The following is a 23446-nucleotide window of genomic DNA, read 5'->3' as shown; positions in this document are numbered from 1 at the left end:
GGGGGTTAGGGCTTCAATATATGAATGTGGGGGGGACACAATTCAATCCATAGTAGCCCCTGAGGTACCTGATCTTTAAAGAAATAACACTATTGAACTACTCATATGAGATATTATAAGATACATTTATTTTTCTCCAAACAATGCAGTTTTTAAACTAGCTGAGAAAACTGTTCATTGATTTCTCCAAAGTGATCACACATCAATTAGGAAAGTAACTCAGCTTTGGCACAAAAATTTACTATCACTACTTTTTTTTTTTTTTGGCCTTGCTCTGTGGCTTGTAGGATCTTAGTTCCCAGACCAGGGATCAAACCCGGGCCCTGGCAGTGAGATCACTGAGTTCTAACCACTGGACTGCCAGGGAATTCTCTATCACTACTTTTTTGAGTATGTGGATCAGTATAACTAAAAAACTTTTTTTGACCAGATGTCAAGATGTTAAAAATAAATCTATTAGTATTTGCAGCTACTTGTCCATGTGAATCACAATTTTCCTGACATACTTTTATCTTAAAACCAAATACTAGAAAACTTTCCCCCCAAATCAGGAACAAGACAAGGATACCTGCTTTTGCCACTTCTGAACATAGCACAGGAAGTTCTAACCAAAGCAATTAGGCAAGAAAAAGATATAAAAGGTATCCAAATTGTAAAGGAAAAGATAAAACTATCTCTATTTAAAGATGACATGATCTTCTATGCAGAAAACCATAAAGATTATACACATACACAAATACACAAACTATTACAGCTAATACATGAATTTTGCAAAGATGCAGGATACAAAACCAACATACAAAAACCAATTATATTTCTATAAACTAGCAATGAAAAATGTAAAAAGGAAACTAAGAAAAACAGTTCCATTTACAATAGCATGAAAAGAATAAAATACTTAGGGATAAATCTAACCAAGGAGGTGAAAGACTTGCACACTGAAAACTATAAAACACTGCTGAATGAAATTAAAGAAGACCTAAATAAATGGAAAGACTTCCCATGTTCATGGATAGGAAGACTTATCATTGTTAAGATGTCAATACTACCCAAAGCAATCTACAGATACAACACAATTCCTACCAGAATTCCAACAGGTTTTTTGCCACAGAAATAGAGAGCTGATCCTCAAATTCATATGGAATTGCAAGGGGGCCCAAATGGCCAGGACAATCTTGGAAAAGAATAAAGTTGGAGGGCTCAAACTTCCCAACTTTGAAACTCAATACAAAGCCACAGTAATTAGAACAGTATGGAACTGGCATAAGGACAGACATATAGACCACTTGAACAGAAGAGAGGGCCCAGAAGTAAACCTTCACAGTAAGATCAATTGATTTACAAGAAGAGGCCAAGGGTACCATTCATTGGGGAAAGGACTGCTCAAAAAGTCTTTCAGTAGTGGTGCTGTGAAAACTAGATATCCTTCTGCAAACGAAAGAAGTTGGGGGACTTCCCTGGTGGTCCAGTGGCTAGGACTCCATGTTTCCACTGCACATGCCATGCAGTGGGAAAAAAAAGAAAAGAAAAGAAAGAAGTTGGATCCTTACCTCACACCTTATCTAAAAATTAACTCAAAATGGATCAAAGACCTAAACTTAAGAGCTAAAACTATAAAACTCTTAGAAGAAAACAATCCAACGGCTTCTTGACATTGGATTTGGCAATGATTTCATGGATATGACACCAAAAGCACAGGGAACAAAAGAAAAAATAGATAAATTGGACTTCATCAAAACTAAGAACTTTGGTGTATCAAAGGATACTATCAAGAAAGTGAGTAGACAACCTACAGAATAAGAGAACATATTTGCAAATCACATGTCTAATAAGGGATTCATATGCAGATTATGTAAAGATCTCCTACAACTCAACAACAACAACAACAATAAACAACACAATTCAAAAAAGTGCAAAGGGCTTAAATAGACATTTCTCCAAAGAAGATATACAAATGGCCAATAAGCACATGAAAAGATATTCAACATCATGAGTCATCAGGGAGATGCAAATCAAAACCACAATGAGATTCCACGTCACACCAATTTGAATGCCTATTATCAAAACAACAAGAAATATCACATGTCGGTGAGGATTGGGAGAAATTGTGCATTGCTGGTGAGAATGTAAAATGGTGTAGCCACTGTGGAAAACAGTATGGCAATTCCTTAAAAAGTTATACATAGAATGATCATATGATCCAGCAATTTCACTCCTAAGTACATATCCAAGAATCAAAGACAGGGACTCAAACAGATAGTTGTACACCCACGCTTACAGCTGCATTATTCACAACAGCCAAAAGGTGGAAACAACCCACGTGTCCATTGACAGATGACCAGATAAACTAAACACGATATACACACAGTGGCATATTATTCAACTATAGAAAGGAATGAAATTCTGATACACGCTACAACATGGATGAACTATGAAAACATCATGCTTAGTGGAATAAGTCAGACACAAAAAGACAAATATTGTATGATTCCACTTATATGTGGTACCTAAAATAGTCAAACGCATAGAGACAGAAAGTAAAACAGTGGTTATCAGCGGCTGGAAGAGGGGGGAATGGGGAGTTATTTTTTTAATGGGTAAAATGCTTCAATGTGGGAAGAGGAAAAAAGGGAGATAGATACTGGTAATGGTTTTAAAACAATGTGCATATAGTTAATACCACTGAACTGTACACTTAAAATGGTAAATTTTATGTTATTTATATTTTACCACCAAAAAAAGATTTCTCAATTTAAAAAGTGGTTAGAATAGCAAATTTTATGTAATGTATATTTTACTGTAAAAAAGAGAATATTTTTAAAAAACCTAGATTTAGTTTCAAGATGAGAGGACTTTAAGGTCACTTCTAATTATAAAAAATTTTGAGACATCATGATAACAAGGAGAAGAGAGAAAGAGCATCTAGTTGAGGAATAAGAACCTGACTCCTTGTTCTGAGTTATGAGTGTAACCTTACCTTTCAAGTGGTTATAAATGGACCAAGAAGTTCTAGCAATGATAGCAAACTCAAATGCCTATAGAGGCCAGGCAGGAAACGTAAGCAGGTGAAGCAAGGCAGCTGGGGATGGTGGTAAATCTGAGTCTACGTGCCCTGTCTAAAGAGAGCAGCTGTACCTCCGTCCTGGCGGTAAATCTGAGTCTACATACCCTGTCTAAAGAGAGCAGCTGCACTTCTGCCCTGGCAAACTGTCTTCTTGTTAGAATGTCATCATGGTATTGGGAGGACTTTCCATTTATAAGTGAAATTGAATTGAGATTTTTATGTTAAATGTTGGCATCAAATTAAAAATATGTACTTTTAACACCGCAAACCAAGAAAACATACCTGCAGGCCAAGGCACGTGCAGTCAGCTGACCACTAGTTTGTGATCTCTTTCATAGCATAAAGGCTGGACTGGAATACAAAAGAAGGAAAGGAAGTACTACTAATCAGATCCTCACCAATGTTTAAAGTTTGCGGGACTTCCCTCGTGGTCCAGTGGTTAAGAGTACGCCTTCCAACACAGGGGACGTGGGTTTGATCCCCGGTCAGGGAACTAAGATCCCACATGCCATGGGGCAACTAAGCCTGCATGCCACAACTACTGAGCCCGCACCTCAACAAAGGACCCCACATGCCGCAACGAAGATTCCACGTGCTGCAACTAAGACCCAACGAAGCCAAATAAATAAATAAATATTAAAAAAATTAAGTTTGCATACAGATCATGATCTAAATCTTTCTAATCCTTGTTTAGAATCACCAGTGGGTATTGAATATTGTTTTAATTAGGTGTCATTTAAAATAGCACAGCTTTGAATGGGTCAGTTTTTAGTGGGGCACTTAGAACATGAAGTTTAGTGCCTTGCATATAGTAGGTGGTCAATAAGTGGTAGCTACTATTATTTTAAAACAAGGCTCCTACACAATATTGAAAAGTTAGCGTAAAACAGATTTTCAAAACCAACCCTACACCCAATAGAAGAAACGATAATATAACCCATTCAAAAATCTATCCTCTTGGGTTTCCCTGGTGGCTCAGTGGTTGAGAGTCCGCCTGCCAATGCAGGGGACACGGGTTCGTGCCCCGGTCCGGGAAGATCCCACATGCCACGGAGTGGCTGGGCCCGTGAGCCATGGTTGCTGAGCCTGCACGTCCGGAGCCTGTGCTCCCACCACAGGAGAGGCCACAACAGTGAGAGGCCCGCGTACCGCAAAAAAAAAAAAAAAAAAAGAATCTATCCTCTTGTGATTGGGAAATGGTGAGCCTTCATATTAAATAACAAATCATTTACAGATGTTGGGTGCTAGGAATAGTTATTGGCAAAACAAGGTTCTTGCCCTCATAAAGGTTACAATTTAATAAGGGAGATGGACATTAAGTAAAGAGTCATGCCAAAAATATTTAGTCAGAAACTGTAATAAATGATGACTGAAAATTACAGGATGCTTTGAAAAGAGTAATGAAAGGATTTAATTCAGATGAGGAAGGGTCATAGGGAAGCCCCCTTTAAGGAGCTGACCTTTAAACTAAGACCTAAAAGGATAAAGAGAGGTCAGCAGCCTAAGGGTATTATGTATGGAGGGTGAGGAGGGTTGGGTGGGAGAGGAGGTTGTGACAAAAGCATTCCAGGAATGCTTGTGTGACATGTGTGACACCTCCAAATAACTAAAATAGAAAAAAAGGAAAAATTAAATAGAGGGGGGACTTCCCTCGTGGCGCAGTGGTTAAGAATCCACCTGCCAATGAAGGGGACATTGGTTTGAGCCCTGGTCCGGGAAGATCTCACATGCCGCGGAGCAACTAAGCCCATGAGCCACAACTACTGAGCCTGCGCTCTAGAGCCCGCGAGCCACAACTACTGAGGCTGAGAGCCACAACTACTGAAGTCCACGTGCCTAGAGCCCGTGCTTCACAACAAGAGAAGCCACCACAATGAGAAGCCCGCGCACCACAACAAAACAGTAGCCCCCGCTCACGGCAACTAGAGAAAGCCTGCGTGCAGCAACGAAGATGCAACACAGCCAAAAAAAAAATTAAATAGAGGGAAAGATCAAAGTTATTGCAGGTAGAGAGGGGACAGATTTGAGGGGACATCAATTGTCAATATTCTCCCTGGAGAAAAGATTCTGAAGAAAGAAGTAAAAATGAAAAAATAAGAGAAAATTAGGAATAGAGAAGAAATAAGTAAAATGGGAGCTAGGAAACAGGAACTTGAGGTTGAAGAAATTATTTGTTTATTTATTTAATCTGGCCACATCAGGTTTCCGGGGAAAGTGATGAGAGGTGAAGCACTGGTGGGAACAAGTGGAGAGAATCAGCTGCTAGAGGAGACCTCAGGAGTGAAGAGATCACACTGAAGGATTTTTGTTTGTTTGTTTAAAAAATTACAAAGGAGGGCTTCCCGGGTGGCGCATTGGTTGAGAGTCCACCTGCCGATGCAGGGGACACGGGTTCGTGCCCCGGTCCGGGAAGATCCCACATGCCGCGGAGCGGCTGGGCCCGTGAGCCATGGCCGCTGAGCCTGCGCGTCCGGAGCCTGTGCTCCGCAACGGGAGAGACCACAACAGTGAGAGGCCTGCGTACAGAAAAAAAAAAAAAAAAAAAAATGTGGCCTTTGTGAAGACAAGTTTGAATATGAGCTGTGCTACTTATAAACTATATAGCCTGTGCAAGTCACTTAACTTCTCTCTCAGTTTCTTTATGTATAAAACAGGATAATAATCACACCAACTCATGTTTGTTGTGTGAATGAAATGAATGAATACATGTATAGCATTTTGCTCAGTGGCTGGCACAATAAGCATTCAGCATCATTTTCTGTTGCCACATTGTTCTTCTTACCATTTTCCAAAGGAACCATGATGTTTCATGTCATCATACTTTCAAAAATCTTGTTTTTTCTTTTCAGAATGTACTCCTTCTTTGCTTAACAGCTTTCTACTACTCCAAGATCCATCCTAATTGTCTTTACTTCTTTAGAGCCTTCCCCAACTTCTGCAGGAAGAACTATTTCTTTCCTTGTGCTATTACTGATTCATACAGGCTTTACTAATCACTTATACTCTAAGGAAACTACTTCTAGGCTACTCTGTTTCTTCTCCCGGAATGTGAGCTCTTTGAGGGCAAGCACTGTCATTTACTTATCTGTATTTCCAGCATTTCATACACTCTCTGATGGAGAACACATTACACACTAAAAACATAATACTGTCTCAAGTCAGCTCTCTGGCTTCTTTGTCATTCATTGGTCACACACTTATAGGTGTGTGACCTAGACCAGTTATTTAACTTTCAAAATCTCAGTTGTATTTTCTGTGCAAAGGAGATAATAAAAGTATCTACCTAATACACAGGATTAGAAAAATGAGATAATCTACACAGGAAGCACTTAATAAATATTAACTGCTATTATTATCATTATTTTCTGATGCTGTATTTTATGTCTAGAAATTCCATTTAGATTTTTCTAATATCTTCCATTTATCTCCTAATCATATTCATATTTTCCTTTACATACTTGAGCACATCTATATGACTTAAAATAACTGTCTAAAGGTCCTTGCTAGCTAATTCCCCCATCTCTGTCTTTTCTGAGTCTGTGTTTCTATTGATTTATTTTTCTCCTGGTTATGGGTCATATCTTCCTGCTTCCTGTAATTTCTAGTTGGATGCCAGACTTTGTGAATTTTATGTTGTTGAGTGCTGGATTTTGTTGAATTCCTTTAAGGAGTATTGAATTTTGTTCTGGTAAATGCAGTTACTTGCAGATCAGTTTAATGCTTAAGCTACTGAGGACTCTATCCAATGCCCAGTGTATTTTGAGGTTTCTCTCAAAATAGAAGAAACTAGCCTTGTGAGTACTCCAGGAATTGTCTGGCCTACTGTTTTCTAGTGGTTCTTTTTCCAACCCACACATGTGCAGAGTTTGTAGTCAAAGACTCAAATACCTCCTTGCAGCTCTCTGGAGCTAAGTGAGCAATGCCCTTCTCTCTGGTACTTGGCCTTGTAAATATTGGCCACCTTGGCCTCCCTAAACCCCAGCCTCTGCCTCTTCAACTCAGTAAGACCACCAAGCTCTTTGATGATCTCCCTGTACTGTCACTTGGTAACTGCCTCTCAGGGACCATAGTTCCATACTGACTGTTGGTCCAATGTCTGAAACAGTTGTTTCAGATACTTTGTCTGATTTTCTAGTTGTTTATAGCAGGAGGACAATTCCCTTAGTATCATTATTTTATTAAATGAAATATATATATTCACTGGTAAAAGCACAAAGCTCAAAACTAAATTCTCATAAACTGAAAATAAACTGTGGACAAAAGCTCTTTTGAGCCAATATCCCTAAATAGAAGTAGAGATTTACTTCAAGGGAATTTCAATCTTTGCCAACTTGGAAAATTTAGACTAATATTTCTGTATTGAAAAAAATACCAAAGTGAGAAGTTGAATTTTAAAGGCTTATTACATTTGAGTAGATCTTTTTGCTTCCAAGAGTCTAAAGTTGTCTAGATAGCAAGAGACTCACTGCAGTTTTCATGAGGTTATTTGAAATTCAGACACAGGGAAATTAGCATCATTCAATACTCAGTCATGCAGGAATGACATCGTATCTCTGTACTTGCTAAAAACTGGGATAAAAGATTTCTTGCCAGAAGGGATCAAGGTCCTTAGTTTTCTACAGGTGGCTTCACTTTTAGATATGTTACGCTGGAACCCAGCTCATCTTTTGCCTCCTCCCAGAAGAGTCAGTTTCCTCTTGATAATGCTACAATATGTACATGATGTTCTAAGGAAGTTATCTGCAGGAGAACAATATAATAGCAGGTCCACTGAGTAGGTATCTGGTACTTGGCATTCTAATTGAAAAAATGGGACTTAATAAATACTTTCCTTTGGAATCTTGCCTCTGAGTGTTTTTGCTCATTCTGGATTAAAATTGGAGACTGACACATTCTGGGACTGAAGTTTCCTGGAGGAAACTGAGAATATATTAAAACTATTTAACCAAAGATCTTAGGATCACCTAGACACAAATGTTGCATTTGGTATTTAAGAAATCAGAGACTGTCTGATTAAGAAGCATGACAATAAATATCCAGCATAAAATCTAGGTCCTACTGGTGGCACAGGAGAAATAGGGAGAACTTGGAGCTGCTTCCTCTCAGCAGCTGGATGAATCATTGGCAGCTGCTATAAGAAAGATAAAGAAAACCACATCTGCTTAGAGTCCACCACTATATGGATCCCTTGTGATAATAAATAAATTACCGAAGAGGCCCCACTTGTAAGTCATGAAAAGAATTAAGGATATCTGAAGATTATTTTCCATAGTTATCTCCATGTGCTATTTCACAGAAACCAGCTCTAGCTATATGCACCATTCTTTGATATAATGAGTATTTAATATATATTTGCTGACTGGTTAAGGGACAGAGAAAGGATTAGGAAAGACAGGTTCTGATGAAATAGTACAAAATTCATCTATACACTCACAGCTCCCAGTTTTGTTTATGTGGAGACCAACAAGATAGTTTTTCTGAGCTAGTTCGCTTAAAATTGAGTTCACACTGATTTTCAACTACTAGTCATATATTTTGTAAAGAAGATGATGCTATTCTCAATACGCTTGCACAATAGTGTAATTGAGATGGATGATCTCTAGAGTTACTTGTCAGTAGTAGAAAGAGCATATTAGTAAATCTGGGTTCTATTTCCAAATTTGCTACTGTGCAATCCTTCTGCAAGTTACACAATTTTGTTATTTATAAAATGGGCACAGGGCTTCCCTGGTGGCGCAGTGGTTGAGAATCTGCCTGCTAATGCAGGGGACACGGGTTCGAGCCCTGGTCTGGGAGGATTCCACATGCCGTGGAGCAACTAGGCCTGTGAGCCACACTACTGAGCCTGCGCGTCTGGAGCCTGTGCTCCACAACAAGAGAGGCTGCGATAGTAAGAGGCCCGCGCACCGCAATGAAGAGTGGCCCCCGCTTGCCACAACTAGAGAAAGCCCTCGCACAGAAACGAAGACCCAACACAGCAAAAATAAATAAATTAATTAATAACCTCCTGCCCCCAACATCTTCTTAAAATAAATAAATAAATAAAATAAAATAAAATGGGCACAATAATATCTACCATACCTATTTCTTAGGATAGCGAAATGATCTAATCAGAAACTAGGTAGAAGGAGTTTTAGCAAAAAAGTTTCAGTAGCTATATATAAAGTAGCAGTAGCATCAGTTAGAGCAGGGTAGGGGATCCTGCAAATTCAATGAAAGCAGGGAGCATACCTATTTTCTTACTATAACCCCAGCACCAGGTACATGGTAAGTCTACCAGATATATTTGTTGAATGAATGAGGAAATAGTTTAGGCCTTCCTCTACTTTAAGTTAGGTTTACTATAGAAACTGTCAAAGATATTCGATACTTATTTGGAAAAACATAATATGAAGATGGGAATAAGAACAGGCCTTTGAAAACAGACGTGAACAAAAGTTTTGATGTAGAGACTCTATATCTGAAAATTTTGGAGCAATTTAATCTATTTTAATATCCTGAATGTAAGAATTTAGTGCCATTTTTTTAAAAGAAGCTCTCAGTAAGGGTCTTTCACCCTTCATATCACCAAAATAAAGTCGCAGTAAACACATTTTTGATCAGTGTATTTTTTAATATTTTCCTTGGGTTATAATCATAAGATGCTGAACCAACAATATGCAAATTGATCCTAAGTTTCATTTGTTTTAAAATGGGAATTATATTATCTACCACAGAGAGACGTTGTGAAGATTAAATGAATTACTGCACATAGATCTCAGAGTTACACTTGGATCTTAATAAGTGCTTCAGTGACGGTGATGTTGATGGTGATAATAATATTGATGGCAGTATCTCTGACACAAGACAGATAGCTCCTTAAAAGGTGTTCCTAGAGCCTTGAAGAGTATGCACTAAAACAGTATTTATACTGAGCAAAAGAAAGAAGTTTGGAGGGAATAAAGGAAGGCAAGAAAAAAATTTGGGAAGACTTACCGCCATTTTTGCCTACAGTTCGGAAGCATCTCCAGAAGGCCCGTAAGAATGATGCCCTATTGTGAGGGGTGGCTTGGATGAAGCTGAATTCCCGAAAAAGAATGTGAGTTCCCTGACATACACTGTTAAAACTGCAAAGAGAAAAATCAAGGAATTATCATTAGATGGAGAGTTACAGAAGGCTGGAATTAGAATGAAAAGTCAAGAATATATAGAACAACTGCCCAAAAGGAGAAAAATCTTTTTTTCTCCAAAAAAACTCTGAACTATAGATTAGACCAAGTCCTTCTATGAGGAATTCTCTTCACATAACTATATCTCTTTGAAAACTCTTGGAGTTCAATTCCTCTGAGTGCTTCCCACCTCCTACACACACACACAAACACACACACACACTGAGGAAGTTTTAATCAGTCATTAGAGCATCTCATATAGTGGGAAATCTTTGTCTTTAGCTGGATGACACTGGCACTCATATCTTTTTGGAGAATACTTCTCCCTCTACCCCACCTGAAATTTATGTTTCCTTAAAGATATTCTTTTTGTATTCTCTCTGACCTATATCAGCTGTCTTAAGAACAACATGGCTTATGGGAACATAACTGGATTGTCTGTTCCAGTTTGGGGGTGGTGGCGTATACCTCCTCTCTGACAATAACGTTAGAGGAAAATCCATGTGCCAAAGGATATAAAAGGTTCCAGACAGACACTAAAGGCAAATAAGAAAAACAAGGGTAGAAAGCGGCCCCTGAATGAGAGTATGAAGTAAAGCCCTGGGGCCCAAGTGAGTCATTGTTTAAGCTGGGCTGGGGAAGGGGAAAAAATATACTCCATTGCCTTTGGGTTCTTCTGCCAAAGAAATAAAGTCTGTAGAGCCTGATGTAATCTAAAAATGGAAAATCCACCAAAGCACAGGCAATTATCCAGTAATCATCACTACCAAAGGCAGACTTCTGGTTCCAGAAAACTCCTAAAGTCCCTGACAAGTAAATCATGAGTGGAAAATATGTTAATCTTTGTAGAGAAGCAGACATTAAACTGAAGATGGCAAGCAACAGAGGGATAGTGGTAATCCCGAATGTCACTTTTCATTTGTTTAGCATTTAAAGGGGGAAAAAATTCTGAATCTCTGAGTTGAACAGGAAAAAATTTCAGGAGCCATCTAATCCATTTTCCTTTTCCCTGACCAAGTTCAGAGGGAAGTGTTTAACCTGTCTTCAACATAGAGTATATTATCACTTAGGATAAAATTAGCCTCCTTCTGTCAATATTAACAACACTGCATGAAAAAGCGAATAACATACCCTTCTTCCCCCATGGAAAACTAGCATACAAATCTAAGATACTATGAGAAAGTATGAGGCAAAGAGTTAGAAGAAAGATTTTTAAAAAGCAACGAAAGTGTTAACCTAATTACGCAGTTTGCAGTGCTGTTGTGTTGAGTAAAGGAAAATGAAAAATAAAGCAAATGAGCTGTTACAGGTAAATGGAGCAGGCCACATTTCTAGCAAATGAAGTCTAGCAAATGATAACATTCTAGCCTAAATTTATGAAGCTACCCAGTAAAGAATTAGTCCCAAAGTGTGCTACACAACCCCCAGGGTAAAAATGCTGATGTCTAGGTCATGGTCTAGGCTGTAAAGGAACTAATACTAGTGAAATTATATCCTTAGTGTAGCTTTTAAAAAATATCTTCTTTTAAGCTAGGGAGTAATTTATTCATTGAAGAATCTAGCTGAGCCTCATTGTATAGATGAATAGAATATACATAAGAATTTATAAAATAGGAATTTTATACAACAAACTGATAGGGCAAAGTCTTACAATACTGAATATAAAAAGACATAATTGTATTTACACTACTGCCTTTAGATAATTCATACCAATAAAATTCATATTTAATTAAAAATAAAAATAATTAGAAATGTTTGATTAGTATGGAGATAATCAGATGACCAGTTGATCATGTAGCTGATCAGTATGGAGATCAGAATCACTATCTAAAGAGTTAATAGACAATCTTAGTATAACCAGGGAAATTCTTTTAGATAAGATGGCTGTAAAGAAAAAGCAGAAAATGCGCTTGCTCAAAGCTTTACTGTTTCTCTTCAACCTGAAATCTCTTTTTCCTACCTCCAACTCTTAAAATTCTATCCATGTCAAATACCATGTTTTGCATGAAATCTTTTCCTGATTCCTCCCACCACAGCCCATTCCCATCATATCTCACTTATAACTCTCTAATGGTACTCACAATTTTGCTGCCTTGTTTTAAAGTTACTGGATGTATTTCCTCTATTAGATTCTATACAGTAATCAATTAGGCTGCACTCATCTTTGTCTCCGTTGCATTACCTAACACATAGTAGATACTGCTCCATAAATGTCTGTGGTAGTTGATTTAGAAAGAAAAGAAAAAAACAGATGAATAACACCAGGCAGAAAGTATCAGGATTTATGTTTGTAACTAGCCATACTAGTGATACTGAAAGTCAAATTTCTACCATCTTTTTAAAAGTCTAGAACTTTGGTCTGATATTAGTATTGTAATACTGCAATACCAGCTTTTTTTTTTTTAATTAGTATTTGCCTGGCATATCTTTTTCTATGCTTTTAATTTCAATCTTTTTGGGTAATTTTTAAAAGATACTTCTTGGGCTTCCCTGGTGGCGCAGTGGTTAAGAATCCGCCTGTCAATGCAGGGGACACGGGTTCGAGCCCCGATCTGGGAAGATTCCACATGCCGCGGAGCAGCTAAGCCCGTGTGCCACAACTACTGAGCCTGCGCTCTAGAGCCCATGAACCACTACTGAACCCGCATGCCACAACTACTGAAGCCTGCGTGCCTAGAGCCCATGCTCCACAAGAGAAGCCACTGAAATGAGAAGCCTGCACACCGCAACGAAGAGTGGCCCCCTCTCGCCGCAACTAGAGGAAGCCCATGTGCAGCAACGAAGACCCAACACAGCCAAAAATAAATAAATTAATTAATTAAAAAAAAAAAAGATACTTCTCTTGTGAGTGCTGCACAGCTGGATTTGGTTTTTTACCCAATCTTACATTCTCTGTATTTTAGTAAGTTTTTTATATATTTGATTAATTTCTGCCATCTTTTGTCTTTTTATTTTTTTAATTAATTAATTAATTAATTTTTGGCTGCATTGGGTCTTTGTTGCTGCATGCGGACTTTCTCTAGTTGCGGTGAGCAGGGGCTACTCTTTGTTGTGGATGCTTCTCATCACAGTGGCTTCTCTTGTTGCGGAACACAGGCTCTAGGTGCGCAGGCTTCAGTAGTTGTGGCTCGCAGGCTCAGTAGTTGTGGCTCGGGAGCTCTAGAGTGCAGGCTCAGTAGCTGTGGCGCATGGGCTTAGTTGCTCCACGGCATGTGGGATCTTTCCAGACCGGGGCTCGAACCCGTGTTCCCTGCATTGGCAGGCGGATTCTTAACCACTGTGCCACCAGGGAAGCCCTTATTCTGTCTTTTTTAAAAAATATTTATTTATTTGGCTGTTCTGGGTCTTAGCTGCAGCACATGGGATCTTCGTTGCCGCATGTGGGATCTTTGTTGCAGCATGCAGGATCTTTAGTTGTGGCATGCAGGATCTAGTTCCCTGGGATCACACTGGACCACCAGGGAAGTCCCTTATTTTGTCTTTTCTGTGAACTGTTATTCTTTGACTTTTTTTCTCTTTTCCTACTTTTTAGTGTGTTAGTAAAGTTTTTTAAAAATATCACCCCCCCAAAAAAAAATATATCACCCCCTCAATTAGTTTGGAAGCTATGACAGAATCTGTAAACTTTTAGTATTTCTCTTAAATTTAACATACATATTTAGCTATACATTTTATTTATTTATTTGCGGTACGCGGGCCTCTCACTGTTGTGGCCTCTCTTGTTGCGGAGCACAGGCTCTGGACACGCAGGCTCAGTGGCCATGGCTCACGGGCCTAGCCGCTCCGCGACATGTGGGATCTTCCCGGACCGGGGCACGAACCCATGTCCCCTGCATCGGCAGGCGGACTCTCAACCACTGCGCCACCAGGGAAGCCCTAGCTATACATTTTTAAAATGTCAAATTAATCATCTTTATCACTCTCCAAAACAAGGAACAAAGTACACTTAAATAACTTATTAGCACTCTTCTCATCTTCTGATACTATTTTCTAGAATTTGAATTCTACCTTTTTTTTAATTGAAAAACTTTTTTTTTTTTTTTTTTTTTTTTTTTTTGCGGTACGCGGGCCTCTCACTGTTGCGGCCTCTCCCGTTGCGGAGCACAGGCTCCGGACGCGCAGGCTCAGCAGCCATGGCTCACAGGCCCAGCCGCTCCGCGGCATGTGGGATCCTCCCAGACCGGGGCACGAACCCGTGTCCCTGCATCGGCAGGCGGACTCCCAACCACTGCGCCACCGGGGAAGCCCTGAAAAACTTTTTTTATTGTGGTAAGATATATATAATATTTATCATTTTAACCATTCATAATATTTATCATTTTAACCACTGTAAATGTCCAATTCAGTGGCATTAAACATATTCACAATCCTATATAACCATCATCACTATCTATACCCAAAACTTTTTCATCATCCCCAACAAAAACTCTGTATCCATTTAAAAAATGGCTCCCCCTTCTAGCCTCCTCCCAGACTCTGGTAACCTCTATTCTACTTTCTGTCTCAATGAATTTGCCTATTCTAGGTACCTCATTTAAATGGAATCATACAATGTTTGTCCTTCTATTTCTGGGTAATTCACTAAGCATAATGTCTTCAAGGTCCATCCATGTTGTGGAATACTGCAAATTTCATTCTATTTTAAGACTGAATAGCATTCCATTGCATGTATATACCACATTTTGTTTACCATTCATTTGTCAATGGCCACTTGGGTTGTTTCTACCTTTTGACTGCTGTGAAAAATGCTATGAACTTGGGTGTACAAATATCTGTTCATGTCCCTCCTTTCAATTCCTTTTTGATACATGCCAAGGAGTAGAAATGCTGCATCAAAGAGTAGTTCTAAGTTTAATGTTTTGAGAAACCACCAAACTGTTTTCCACAGTGTCTGTACCATTTTATATCCTCACCAGCAATGCAGAATGGTTCCAATTTCTTCATGTTCTTGTCAATGTCTGTGCTTCCACCACCTCTTTTTTATTTTTGGCTGTGCTGTGCAGCATGCGGGATCTTAGTTCCCTGACCAGGGATTCAACCCACGTCCCCTATGGAAGCATGGAGTCTTTTTTTTTTTAAATAAATAAATTTATTTATTTATTTATTTTTGCCTGCGTTGGGTCTTCATTGCTGAGCGTGGGCTTTCTCTAGTTGTGGCGAGTGGGGGCTACTCTTCGTTGGGTGCGTGGCTTCTCATTGCAGTGGCTTCTCTTGTTGAGGTGCATGGGCTCTAGGTGTGCGGGCTTCAGTAGCTGTGCTCACGGGCACTAGAGCACAGGCTCAGTAGTTGTGGCACATTGGCTTAGTCGCTCCACAGCATGTGGGATCTTCCTCGACCAGGGCTCAAACCCATGTCCCCTGCATTAGCAGGCGGATTCTTAACCACTGTGCCACCAGGGAAGCCCTGGAAGCATGGAGTCTTAACCACTGGACCGCCAAGGAAGTCCCAACCACCACGTGCTTTTTTAATAGCTCTCTTAGCAGGTGTGAAGTGGTATCTCATTGTGGTATTGATTTGCATTTCCCTAATGACTAATGATGTTGAGTATCTTTTCATGGGCTCATTAGCTATTTGTATATCTTCTTTGGAAAAATGCCCATTTAAGCCCTTTGTCCTTTTATGAATTGTGTTGTTCATTTTTTGTTGTTGCTGAGTTGTAAGAGATCTTTACATAATCTGGATATGAATCCCTTATTAGATATGTGATTTGCAAATATGTACCCTCATTCTACAGGTTGTCTTCTCACTTTCTTGATAGTATCCTTTGATGTACAAAAGTTCTTAATTTTGATGAAGTCCAATTTATCTATTTTTTCTTTTGTTCCCTGTGCTTTTGGTGTCATATCCACGAAATCATTGCCAAATCCAATGTCAAGAAGACATTGGATTGTTTTCTTCTAAGCGTTTTATAGTTTTAGCTCTAAGTTTAGGTCCTTGATGCATTTTGAGTTAATTTTTATATAAGGTGTGAGGTAAGTTTTTATTTGCAGACAGGTATCCAGTTTTCCCAGCACCACTTGTTGAAAGACTTTTTGAGCAGTCCTTTCCCCAGTGAATGGTACCCTTGGCCCCCTTCTTAAAATCAATTGATCTTACATATGAGGGTTTACTTCTGGGTTCTCTCTTCTATTTCAGTGGTCTATATGTCTGTCCTTAAGCCAGTTCCACACTGTTCCAATTACTGTGGCTTTGTATTGAGTTTCAGAGTTGGGAAGTTTGAGCCTTCCAACTTTATTCTTCTTTTTCAGGATTGTTCTGGCTATTTGAGGCCCTTGCAATTCCACATGAATTTGAGGATTGGTTGTTCTATTTCTGTGAAAAAAAAAAAAGCTGTTGGGGCTTCCCTGGTGGCGCAGTGGTTGAGAGTCTGCCTGCCAATGCAGGGGACACGGGTTCATGCCCCAGTCCGGGAGGATCCCACGTGCCGCGGAGCGGCTGGGCCCGTGAGCCATGGCCGCTGAGCCTGCGCGTCCGGAGCCTGTGCTCCACAACGGGAGAGGCCACAACAGTGAGAGGCCCGCGTACCGCTAAAAAAAAAAAAAAAAAAAAAAAAGCTGTTGTAATTCTGGTAGGGATTGTGTTGTATCTGTAGACTGCTTTGGGTAGTACTGACATCTTAACAATGTTAAGTCCTCCTTTCCAAGAACATGGGATGTCTTTCCATTTATTTAGGTCTTCTTTAATTTCATTCAGCAGTGTTTTACAGTTTTCACTGTGCAAGTCTTTCATCTCTTTGGTTCGATTTATTTCTAAGTACTTAATTCTTTTAGATGCTGTTGTGAGTAGAATTACTTTCTTAATGTCCTTTTTGGATTGTTGATTGCTGGAATAAAAACACAACTGATCCTGCCTCTGCGTATCCTGCATCTTTACTGAATTCATTTATTAGCTCTAGTAGCTTTTTTTGTGTGTGTGGTATGCGGGCCTCTCACTGTTGCGGCCTCTCCCCTTGCGGAGCACAGGCTCCGGACGTGCAGGCACAGCAGCCATGGCTCACGGGCCCAGCCGCTCCGCGGCATGTGTCCGCGAACCTGTGTCCCCTGCATCGGCAGGCGGACTCTCAACCACTGCGCCACCAGGGAAGCCCACTAGTAGCTTTTTTTGTGGATTCTTTGGGATTTTCTGTACATAGGATCATGTCATCTGCAAACAGGTAATTTTACCTCTTCCCTTCCAATTTGGATGTCTTTTATTTCTTTTGACTCTACTTTTTTTTTTAATGTAAAAAAGTTATTAATTTTTAGTTAATAGCTAATTAAGTTTACCAACATTTCATACCAATTTTCATCCTCACTACTATTTTTTGCTCCTTCTCTCTTGGTTCAATTATTTTCTTGCTAAAGTTCATCTTCTAAGAAATGTCCATTTCAATTTTTTGGACTTGACACCAAAAGCAAAGGCAACAAAAGTAAAAATAAACAAGTGGGACTACATCAAATTAAAGAACTTCTGCACAGTAAAGGAAACCAGCAACAAAATGAAAAGGCAACCTACTGAATGGGAGAAAATATTTCAAATCATATTCTGATAAGGGGTTAATATCAAACTATATGAAAAACTCATACAACTCAATAGCAAACAAAAACAAAACAAAAAAACAATCTGATTAAAACATAGGCAGAAGATCGGAATAGACATTTTCCCAAAGAAGTCATACAGATGGCCAACAGGTACATGAAAAGGTGCTCAACAGCACTAATCATTAGGAAAATGCAAATCAAAACCACAATGAGAGGGGCTTCCCTGGTGGCGCAGTGGTTGAGAGTCCGCTTGCCGATGCAGGGGACACGGGTTCGTGCCCCGGTCCGGGAAGATACCACATGCCACGGAGCGGCTAGGTCCGTGAGCCATGGCGACTGAGCCTGTGCGTCCGGCGCCTGTGCTCCGCAACGGGAGAGGCCACAACAGTGAGAGGCCTGCGTACCACACAAAAAAAATAATAATAACAAAAATAGAACTACCATATGATTCAGCAATTCCACTTCTGAGTATTTATCTAAAGAACTGCTCAAAAAGATATCTGCACCCCCATGTTCATTGCAGCATTATTTATAGAAACCAAGATATAGATGCAAGCTAAGTGTTCACTGATGGATGAAGTGATGATAGAGAAAATGTGATATATATACATAATGGAATATTACTTGGCCATAAAAAAGAAGGAAATTTTGCCATTTGTGACAACAAGAATGGACCATGGGGGCATTCTGCTAAGTGAAATAAGACAGAGAAAGTCAAAACAAATACTTCATATAAGTATGATCTCACTTATATGAAGAATCTGAAAAAGAAAACAAAACAACAAAAAAACAAGCTCACAGATACAGAGAACAGACTGATGGTTGCCAGAGGCAACCATTTTGGGGGATGGGCAAAATGGGTGAGGGGGGTCAAAAGGTACAAACTTCCAGTTATAAATAAGTCATGGGGATGTAATGTACGCCATGTGACTATAGTTAATAATACTGGCACATTTAAAAGCTGCTAAGACAGTAAGTCTAAAAAATTCTCATCACAAGAAAAAAATTCTGTAACTATGTGTGGTGATGAATAATAACTAGGCTTACTGTGGTGATCATTTCACAATATATACAAATACCAAATCATTATGTTGTACACCTGAAACTAATATAACATTGTATGTCAATTATACCTCAAGGTAAAAAAAAAAAAAAGAAAAAAATTGAAAGAAAAAAAGAAAGGTCCATTTCACAACATACATGTATGTCAAGTCATTATGCTGTACACCTTAAATTTATATAGTGTTGTATGTCAATTATATCTCAGTAAAACTGGGGGAAAAAGTTGGAAATTATTCAAGAAAAAAAGTAAAGAAAGAATGGTCCACAATCATTATCTGAAATCCTTGGGACCTCTCTGTTTTGGAACTGACAAATTTTTGGATTTTATAAAGGCAACATGTTGGACAAACTAGCTGTGATATAACACATCCAGTGGGTCCGGGGAAGCAGCCCACAGTCAAGCATATTAAAATTTCCACAGTGAAACATATAGTCACACTAGGTAGGATAAATAAAGACCAAAGACAGCCTCATAAACTAGTTCAGGTCAAGTGTGCCCACAAATGAGTTTGCTGAAAACTTACCCAAAAAACCTTGTTTTTTAAGCTTTTTTGAGTTCTGAATTGTGAATTTCTGAATACTCATAGACCTATCATTTACACAAAAGTCTGTGGGTGGTAAATACTCTTGCTTTTCATCTTCCTGAAAATATCTTTATTTTACCCTCTGGAGTTATGATTTAACCAGGTGGAGAATTCTGGATTGCCATTTATCTTCCCTCAGCACTTTAAAGATACTACTCCATTGTCATCTGGCACCTATCATTGTTGTCAAGATGCCAGCAGTCAAACTTCTGACATTCTTGATGGAGTTAATCATTCTTATCATTCATATAAGCTATTTTCTTTATTGTTAATGTTCTGCAGATTCTACAATGTGTCTACCATGTAGGTTTATTTTTGTTTATCTTGCTCAGGACTTTCACCTGACTTATGTATTTTGTCAAATCTGTAAAGTTCTCAGCCAGTATCTTTTAAAATATTGCTCCTTTGCCATCTTCTCTATCGTTTTCTTCTAAATCTCCTATTAGATATACATTGTTGCCTCTCAGTGTCTCTCACCTGTCCTTTTATAGATTTTATCTCTTGATCTTTGTGTTACACTTAGTATTATCTTCTAAATTATGAATTCTCTATTCTATTATGTCTGGTCTAGAGTTCATTCTCTCTCAGTTTTTAAAAAACTCAATTAACTTTTTTATTTCTAGAACTTTCAATTTGTCTTTTAAGGCTTATACATGGCTTTGTTTCATTTTGCCTGTTCTTGTTTCCCAATTTTTGTTCTCTCTTTATTTATTTTTTTATTGAAGTATAATTGATTTACAATGTTGTGTTAGTTTCTCATATACAGCAAAGTGATTCAGATATATATATGTATATATTCTTTTCTATTATAGGTTATTACAAGATATTGAATACAGTTCACTGAGCTAGACAGTACAACCCTTGTTGTTTATCCATATTTTGTTCTCTTTTTATATTACTACTATTCTTTCTTTTTTCTCCCTGAGGATCCTAAACTTCATTTCAAAATCAATTTAAAATAATTAATTAACTTTATTTTCTCTGGAGTAAATTTATATTTCAATTGCTGGGTTTATTGGCTCTTTTTCTTAGCATCAGTTTTCCTTATATGTTTTGGAATTGCAGTGTGCAAACTCATCTTAAGTGGCAGGCTTTATTCTCTCTACTTGTTTATTCTCTCACTGTCTCCTGGAGACAGATCCTAGTTCAGAACTAGGTCTTATATTGGATGACTTAAGACTCCATTCCTGATGATACTGGGGATATCACAGAGACCACAGAGACTATCACTGAATCCCTGAGTAGCTTAGACCTGAGTAGCAAGACTAAGTCCTGACTACAAGGGTGTCTGCTTCCTCTTGTACTCCCAGGTTTTATATAAGCCATTTTCCAGATAGCAATAATAAGTTTTTTTATGAATCCTCTTTAAAGGGGTAGAGGAAGAAAAGTCTGGCTTTAGTCTCTTGCCCTGTGTGTGACACTTTTAGTCTTTACTATTCCATCAGAAATGAGCACTTAGTTACCTATGCTTGCTTCTGAACCCAGAGTACAGGAGGCCTAAGGTTTTAGTCCCATTAACATTGTGGTTTTGTTTAGTTCTTCGTCTATAGGTGAATTTATATTGATTTTACACATGGCTATGTCCTTTAAATTTTCTCTCAGAAAATTTTATCATTACCATGTGTTTGGAATGAATAGGAGGACCAAATCACAAACACTGAAAGCCATTATGACCAGAAATCCAAAACAAACTTTCTACCTGCATAAAAATGTACCTTCTTGGGGCTTCCCTGGTGGCACAGTGGTTGAGAGTCCGCCTGCCGATGTAGGGGACACGGGTTCGAGCCCCGGTCCGGGAAGATCCCACATGCAGCAGAGCGGCTAGGCCCATGAGCCATTTGTGAGCCTGTGCTCCACAATGGGATAGGCCACAACAGTGAGAGGCCTGCATACCGTGTACCGCAAAAAAAAAAAAAAAAAAAGTACCTTCTTATTAATTTTTCATTGTATTTAACTAAACTGAAATGTTCTTTAATAGTCATGAATCTTGAGAACAAATTAGTGGTTACCACAGGGGAGAGGGGTAGACGGAGGGGCAAAATAAGTGGAGGGAATTCAGAGGTACAAACTACTAGGTATAAAATAAATAAGTTACAAGGACGTAACATACAACACAGGGAATATAATCAATATTTTATAATAATTTTGTATGAAGTATAATCTATAAAATATCAAATTACTATGCTGTACATCTGAAACTAATATAATATTGTAAGTCAACTATACTTCAATAAATAAATAAAATTGGATCACAAATTTTGAAAAAAGAAGTTATCAATCTTACTTGTAAAATCAAACAAAAAAGTTCCTAAAAATATCTTAAAGGCCATACAAAAGTATATCAGATGCCTGCCTCAAACAGAGTTCTCCAAAAACCAGTATTTAAATTTCATTGAGCAAAATCTTTCATTTTCCTTAAGTTGTTGGTTTTATACCCTTGAGATGTCAATTTTTTTTAAGTTTGAAATAATTTCAAATTTACAGAAGAGTTACAAGAATAGCCCAAAGGATTCCTGCATATCCCTTACCTAGATTACCTGAATGCGAGTATTTTACTACATTTGCTCTCAGTACAACATTCTTTCTCTCTCATTCTCTCTCTACTATCTGTCACACCCATACATATATGTATAAATATAGGTATTTATATATATTATATTTCAGAACTGTTTAAGAGTAAGTTGTAGACGTGATGCTCCTTCACCCCTAAACACAGTATGTATTTCCTAAAAAATAAGTAATTCTCTTATGTAACAATAGTACAATGAACAATATCAGAAATTAGAATCAATATAATACTTTTATCTAATCTACAGACCTTATTAAGATTTCACTAATTGTTCCAGTAATGTCTCCTTCATAGGAAAAGAAAATTCAAGATGATACACTGCATTCAGTTGTCATGACATTTTAGTCTCCTTTAATCTGAAGCAGTTCCTGGGTCTTTCTTTGTATTTCATGACATTGACTTTTTTTTTTTTTTTTTTTTTTTGCAGTACACGGGCCTCTCACTGTTGTGGCCTCTCCCATTGCGGAGCACAGGCTCCGGACGCGCAGGCTCAGCGGCCATGGCTCAAGGGCCCAGCCACTCGGCGGCACGTGGGATCCTCCCGGACCGGGGCACGAATCCGCGTCCCCTGCATCGGCAGGCGGACTCCCAACCACTGCGCCACCAGGGAAGCCCGACATTGACATTTTTAAAGAGTACAGATTGTACTCCAATTTGGGTTTGTCTGATGTTTCCTCATGATTAGATTCAGGTTATACTCTTTTGGCAGGATTATCACAGAAGTGATGCTTAGTTTTCCCAGTGCATCATATCAAGAGGCACTTGCTATGGATTAGTCTAATTACTGGTGATATCAACTTTGGTCATTTAGGTAAAGCAGTGTCTGCTAGGTTCACCCACTGTAGAGCCATCCTTTGTAATTAGTAAGTATCTTGTGGGGAGATACTTTGAGGCTGTGGAAATATACTGTTACTCTTCAAACTTTCATTTGCTACTTTCAGCATCTACTGATAATTCTTGCCAGAAACAATAAAAATGATGATGGTTTTGCCAAATGGTTATTTTTCCCCTAATTACATCATTTCATCTACCTTTATAAGTTGACTTTCTACAATAAAGAGAAGATACATGTAAATATTTTTATTTCTTGTTCTTTCTTATACTATAGGTAGCATAATACAGATATTCTTTTGTCCAATTCATAGGGATCTGATGATCTCTTTTTAAGCTGTCATGAATAAAAAGTTCAAGAACTCTCTGTTTGGATCCTCTGGCCACACGAGAACCAGAGATATCAAAATTAAAATGTCTCTGTGAATTATATCATTTTTATCTTAAAAGGTATAAATAAAGTTATTAAAATGAAATTAAGAACAAATGTCTCAAATTGATTTTAACAAGAAAATAAATTATTTAAATTTCATAGTTTTCGCATTTTATTTGCTTAATAGTTGATTAACTCTAGAGTAACAGATCAAGAAAATACAGCAGAAGCTGTGCTTAAAATTAATGACTTTATAACCAGACATTTGTAAACACGTTAAGTAGTGTGAGTTCT

At 38.4% G+C, this 23446-nt stretch overlaps 1 protein-coding gene and 1 long non-coding RNA gene across 3 annotated transcripts in view; one reads left to right on the top strand and one right to left on the bottom strand.

Moving 5' to 3' along the window:
• Positions 1-23242, top strand: part of LOC132429195 (uncharacterized) — a 43245-nt gene extending 20003 nt beyond the window's left edge. Inside the window, exons 3-4 of the long non-coding RNA XR_009520315.1 lie at positions 10058-10142; positions 22376-23242. This is a non-coding gene — a long non-coding RNA (uncharacterized lncRNA). The remainder of the gene's footprint in view (positions 1-10057; positions 10143-22375) is intronic.
• CSTPP1 (centriolar satellite-associated tubulin polyglutamylase complex regulator 1) overlaps positions 1-23446 on the bottom strand; it is a 188290-nt gene that overhangs the window by 96567 nt on the left and 68277 nt on the right. The window contains exon 3 of one of the 2 annotated variants that reach the window (XM_060017398.1): positions 10040-10170. The exons of the other annotated variant lie outside the window; for it this stretch is intronic. Coding sequence (XP_059873381.1) covers positions 10040-10170 — 131 coding nt within the window. The remainder of the gene's footprint in view (positions 1-10039; positions 10171-23446) is intronic. 2 annotated transcript variants of the gene reach the window in all.

This window comes from Delphinus delphis, chromosome 8, assembly GCF_949987515.2.
Source record: "Delphinus delphis chromosome 8, mDelDel1.2, whole genome shotgun sequence".
Taxonomy (NCBI): Eukaryota; Metazoa; Chordata; class Mammalia; order Artiodactyla; family Delphinidae; genus Delphinus; species Delphinus delphis.
This window is presented reverse-complemented; position numbering and strand designations above follow the sequence as displayed.